The sequence below is a fragment of the Gastrolobium bilobum genome, unplaced genomic scaffold, assembly GCF_033153095.1.
Source record: "Gastrolobium bilobum isolate Gb01-03AN ecotype WA unplaced genomic scaffold, APGP_CSIRO_Gbil_v1 utg30794, whole genome shotgun sequence".
NCBI classification, from domain to species: domain Eukaryota; kingdom Viridiplantae; phylum Streptophyta; class Magnoliopsida; order Fabales; family Fabaceae; genus Gastrolobium; species Gastrolobium bilobum.
In genome coordinates this window covers 25,859-31,858 of record NW_026899964.1, presented here as the reverse complement: position 1 = coordinate 31,858, position 6,000 = coordinate 25,859, and the positions used below count along the sequence as shown (strand labels likewise).

General features: G+C 31.1%; 1 protein-coding gene across 1 annotated transcript; it reads left to right on the top strand.

Moving 5' to 3' along the window:
• The first annotated feature begins 2,636 nt into the window (after positions 1–2,636).
• LOC133294401 (non-specific lipid-transfer protein 1-like) lies at positions 2,637–4,028 on the top strand. The gene is made up of 2 exons (XM_061493050.1): positions 2,637–3,076; positions 3,745–4,028. The coding sequence occupies exons 1-2, from the start codon at positions 2,733–2,735 to the stop codon at positions 3,752–3,754; spliced, it is 354 nt and encodes a 117-aa protein (XP_061349034.1). The 5' UTR covers positions 2,637–2,732; the 3' UTR covers positions 3,755–4,028.
• The last annotated feature ends 1,972 nt before the right edge of the window (positions 4,029–6,000 follow it).

Here is a 6,000-nt window from a genome sequence, read left to right as displayed (position 1 = left end):
AATATTATTCACATGACATTTAAATAAAAAATTTGCCAAACAATAACACCTTGGTCAGTGTTCCTAGTATTGCAATTGCATCACTCTTTTTTCGATTTGGCAAGAATAAATTGAATGGAATATATATGAGATATGTCATTCTATCTATCATTTTTTCTGTCTATCTTTGTCTACTACTCTCCAATATCATTAGATCAGAATCTTAATTAATATTTATTTTTTTCACTCTTCTTTAAATTCTGATCTAACGGTATTGGAGAGTGGTAAACAAAGATAGACAGAAAAAATGGTAGGTAGAATAACTTATCCTTATATATATATATATATATGGCTTATCATTTCTCAAGCTGCTTGAGATAACTTTTTCTCTGGCTACTAAATCATAACCGTATAAAAATATATCAATGATGATAAAGGAAAAAAGAGAAAAAAAGAAATATAACCATTCAAAGGTGAATCAATTAACATAAGAAAATAAATAAATAAAATGACGTAATTTTGGATAGACGGAGATAAATATATCTCAAACTACTTGAGAAATATTTTTCTCACACACACACACACACACATATATATATAGAGGTAGGATCATTTGACACCATTGATCAAAAAAGATCAAAAAAGATCAACGACTCTGATTTGTAAGCATGTGACACCATTGATCTTTTTTTATCTAATGGCTCTCAGATGAGGTGTCAAATTTGACACTGATGTCAAAGGATCCTACCTCATATATATATATATATATATATATATATATATATATATATATATATATATATATATATATGAACTTATTATTATTAATGAAATTACTATGTTTTGATGCACTTTGGTGGTTTTTTTATATTATCTCTTCTCTACAAAATTTCTTTCATTTATAAAATTAGGAGGAGAAATAAAATGAGAGTATCGTGAATGAAATGGAAGATAAAAAACTACCAAAACACAATAGTTTTATTTAAAATGACACAAATTTGTGTATTTTAAAATAATAAATTCTTTTCGCATATAATACACTATAAAATTATAAATTTGTTTTATTATTATTTTTAATTAATAATTATAACTATACATGTTCTTTCCTAACTTACATTTCATACCCTGGGTTATATGTAGTTGTGGCCTTGTGGGTATACCTGCAATAGTGTGTGTGTTTTTTTTTTTTTTTTTGTACTTCAATCTGCAATAGTTTTTTGGTTGAGAAGAATTGTGATTGTTAGGTATTGTAGTCACCATGTTAGGTACAGATCTCTCATCTCTTCTTGTCAGATTTCCACGATATCATTTCTCAAAATATAATATGTAACGATTTTATAACTTCCGTTATCATTATATACCGTACGATCATTGGCGCAGAATTACGAATAGAGTATTGGAGTGGCCTGATTAACAAAGTTTCCGCTAAAAGACGCAAAACTTTTATGGGACCAAAACTTACATTTTATTCAAAAACAAATTGCAAAAGTTTTTTTTTTTTAAATATTTCAAGTTTCAACAACCATAAATGTTACGTGTACAATTTATATTTTTTTGGGTGGAGATTCCCCACATATAATGTGGGCTGTGAATGAAATGGTAAAGACAAGAGAGAGAGCTGAAAAAAAGTAATAATTAAATTTTTGCAAAATGTAAGAAAAAATCTTTTTATAAATAACATCACTATATATGAACAAAATTGGGGTCATGGGTCCCCACTGCCAAGCATTAATCGTCTGTTCTGTTCGACATTTGTCCCGTACAAACATATATTAAAGTTTTCAGGAACATGGCACATTCTAGGCCCATAGCTGGAGTACATTTTTGGTAAGTTAAATAAATAAATTGCAAATACTCTACGCGAAGGTAAATTTCTCAAAATATTAATTGTTTCTATAATAAAATATAAGCTTCGGATGCAAGTGATGATTATTTTTATGAAATATAATTAAAAAAAATATTAGAAGTCAACATTTTGAAATTAAATTTTTCACAAAATAATCTATAAATTATAAATCAATGAAATTTAAATGTAATTGAGTTAAGCTTTCGTGTATAGGCTAGAGGGATAAGGAGAGATATACTACCTCGTGATTTAAACTACATTTTAATAAAATTCATATATAAATAAAATCAACAAACCGAATGTTACTAGTAAACTAAATACAACTTTTTTTCTAATAAAATTCTTAAAAAATTGGTTAACAATACGAACAACTATATCTTAACAAACAATCTAGTTACTGTACGTAGGATCAAACAAAAAATGCAACTCAATGTTATGCCAGAGTTTGAAAAGATGAATCATGAATTCGGTGCGATCGTCACGTTCCACAATAGTAGTGATGAAATGAAAAAACTTACTATCTAGTTTTACTTGAAAACAGTAAAGGTAGGTAACCATTCAAAAGTTTTGTCGGTAGAGGGTAGATACGAAGAAGGATACATTGTACTATGAATACGTCTTTATCCTATGATTTAGCCTCACTATATCAACGTCTAATATTAAGCCAGGTGCCCAAAGATGATACCATGTATCACTGTAGCATTAAATTGATTTCAACTACCAACCAACTTGCCATTGCCACGTGTTGCCTATAGCAATAACTCATGTTCCCATTACCCTTCTATATAAACACCACACAATGCAACACTTATAGTCACCAAGTGAAGTAAGCAATTCAAAAGCAAAGGAAAAGATATATACACATATTGTAATTGGTTTGTGATTTGTTTTAGTTGAGAGAAGGGGAATGGCTAGTGTGAAGTATGCATGCGTGGTTGTGATGATGTGCATGGCATTGGTGGGTGCACCAATGGCCGAGGCTGCAATCACATGCGGTCAAGTGGTGAGCTCGTTAACTCCATGCATCACTTACCTGACGAGGGGTGGGGCACCAACCCCAGGGTGCTGCAACGGAGTGAAGGGTGTGAACAACGCCGCCAAGACCACCGCTGACCGCCAGGCGGCGTGCAATTGCTTGAAAACGGCTGCTGGTTCTATTAGAGGTTTCGATGCCAATAATGCAGCCTCACTCCCTGGCAAATGTGGTGTCAACATCCCCTACAAGATCAGCACCTCCACCAACTGCGCCACGTATGTTAACTCATTCTCTATACTCTAATTACTCATGTTATTAAACCTAGATATGCTCATCAATTCCAGTGGGTCATTGTTTAATTAAACTATTTAAACTAAATTTATGTAAAGTTATATAATAAATGAGAAAATATTTCTGTTAGCAAAAGTTAACAGAAAAATATTTCTTCTACACTAGATTCGTTCATTTTTATGTTAGTGTGATAAAAAAATTTCTTTTGTTACAAAAGTAAAAATATTAAATCCTAAATAAATATATAAATATAAGCACGGTTTAATGTGTGTTCTTTTAAAGAATGTAAGTTGTATTTTTTTAGTGACTTACACAAAGTCTGACCGGTCATACTTTGTGTAAATACGAAAAGTTGCTTTTTTTAACTTTACACATGAGTGATATGAATCACCTAAAATCAACTTTTCAGATTAACAATCATGAACACAAGTTTGTGTTCTTTAAAATGATACTTCTTTTTCCATATAAGTAAATGGTTAAAGAGATTCAATTTGACTGAATTAGTCAACTAATCGGTGAATAATTTTATTAATGTTTGTAACTTTGCTAGCTACTTAATAGAATTTAGCCAAAACTAAAAGAAAGTTATATTAGTTTGAAATATTGGTTATTATTTAACTTGATTTGTTTGTTGGTTTGTGCAATATTTCAGCATCAAGTGAAGAGTGGATGTGGCGGGGAAGAAGAAGAGAGCATAGTAAATTTTCTATCGCAGTGTTGTAGAATGAATTTACGAGAATAAAGGGAAGGCGACGAGGGCTCCACTTATGCGAGTTTCCTCATGTATTAGCATGTTCCCGTAGTTGTTTCACACTTTGGTCTAGTTATTATCGTGTGTGATGAAATTTGTCTCGGTTGTTGCGTGTATGGCATATATAGTGATTCCATGCTACTTTGCCTTTTTAATTTTCGCAATTGTCTTATTGGTTCTTCTCATCTTCTCTCTTAATTTGTGATGTGATGGGACTGTTGGGCATTCAACATCATTTCTCCCAATCAGAATCGTATCAGCTAATAAGGATAATTAATATTTAATATATCTGGGCCAAGTCAATTAAGGTCCCTTTAAAATCAATTGGTCTCAAGAGTGCCGTTGGGAGGTTTTCGTCGTTAATTAATATGCTTGAGTGTATTTCAGAAAATTAGTGTTCCATCCACCAAGTAAAAAGTTCGGTAATTTTAAAAATAAAAACCACATTGTTCTAAAGTCAAGTTTTGACCAAAATACAATCTAATGACGCAATAATTTTGTAATTACCTCAATAAATCAAATTTATAAGCCTGGAAGAAAAAATAAGCTTGCAATCCACTGGATTATGAAGGGAAATGATTAGGGCACCCTAAACCCTATTAGGATTTATAGAGATCATGTGAGACTTAACCCTTTATTTATAGAGAAATTTACTTCCTATTGAATAAAATCCATTCTCTAAGGCTGGAGGGACTCATTACATCATTACATGGGTTCAGAACACCATAGAACATAACTGTTTTTTTTTTTGGCTAAGAAAATGAATTTATCGAATCAGTCTTTGGACATTTACCGTTTCATATAATTTTCCTGGTAGCAATACTAATTCATGTTAATTTTATAGTAGGGTCCTTGACCCAGTGATCATTGGCCCATAAAATTCATTTTGACGCAACCTGTACTGCCACTTTCGGTGGCTTTGTTTGCATGTGGATCAAAATCTATTCACTATGGTGCACTTTTGATTGGACGGTGGTTGAAAAATCAACCGTGCAAATACTATTGCAACGACGGAAAGTGGCTATAGAAGTTGGATGGTGCTGGACGATTGCAGCACCGATAAATAGGCAGCCTTGCAACATGGTTTAATTAAGAATCCCGAACTTTTCTTGTTTAAGAGAGTGTTTCTTAGCATACCTACTTAGAGAGAATCACCAAGTGTTTTGAGTGTTATTTTCAACGAAAGTGGATTCTCCTAGTTTAAAAGAGATTAATATTTGATATCTCCTTATATTTTAGAGAGAGAAAATGTATATCAACATTCAACAGGTAGTAAAACTATGCTCCTTATATAAGTCACTAGGATTGGTATAGTGATGAAGGGTTTGAGTAGGTTGGATTAGGTTATATTTTCAATTCTCATTTTTTTAAAAAAAAAATGCTTCTTTTGGGCATAAATTTTAAATTTTGAAATAAAATAATTAAAATGATAAAAGAGATGTGCTTGGGAGAAGAGGAATGTTAATTGACAAAGTGTAGATCAGTATGGCGCGACTCTATTTCTATGTTCCATTTTTATGATTTCATTTTCGATTATAGGAAATCCAAAGTAAAATTTTTCCAATTTACATTGTTCTAAGACTAAAATTGTTCCTAACTTGTTTTCACAAATTAGTATTCTCCACCTTATTATTATTATTATTATTATTATTATTATATAAAAGTTGCCTAGACACAAATGAACAGAGGAAATTATATACAAGTGTATAACTATCGGTTTACAACTGAAGTATTAATTTTACACTTGAATTTTTCGAATTGTTAAGTTGAGAGAGAGAGAAATACCGTAGTGAATGACGAAATATGTTTGAGTAAAGGAAAATCGCATATTTAAGAGTTAAAGTAAAGAGAGAAGAGTTGTTTCTCTTTCTTTCTTTTTTTTTTTGGTAGATTGAGTTGTTTCTCTTTATATACATTAAAATAAACTCAATTTTCTTATTTTTCTCTAATTTGATAAAACAATTTTCTGACTTTAATGGAGAAAAAAGATAATGGATCCCCTCATTCTTTTTCATTTTCTTTACAAAAAAACTAAATTTTGGTTATTGTATTCTAGCCATTCCTTCCTTATCTCATTAATACAAGAGTTGTACTATGTGGAGACTCAAGTTGCTACAGAAGTCAACCACCTCAATTGAAGCAGTTAAAAGAGCAGCA

Bases quoted from the DNA above. Each gene is read 5' to 3' on its own strand.
- LOC133294401 (XM_061493050.1), top strand. From the start codon at position 2,733: ATGGCTAGTGTGAAGTATGCATGCGTGGTTGTGATGATGTGCATGGCA.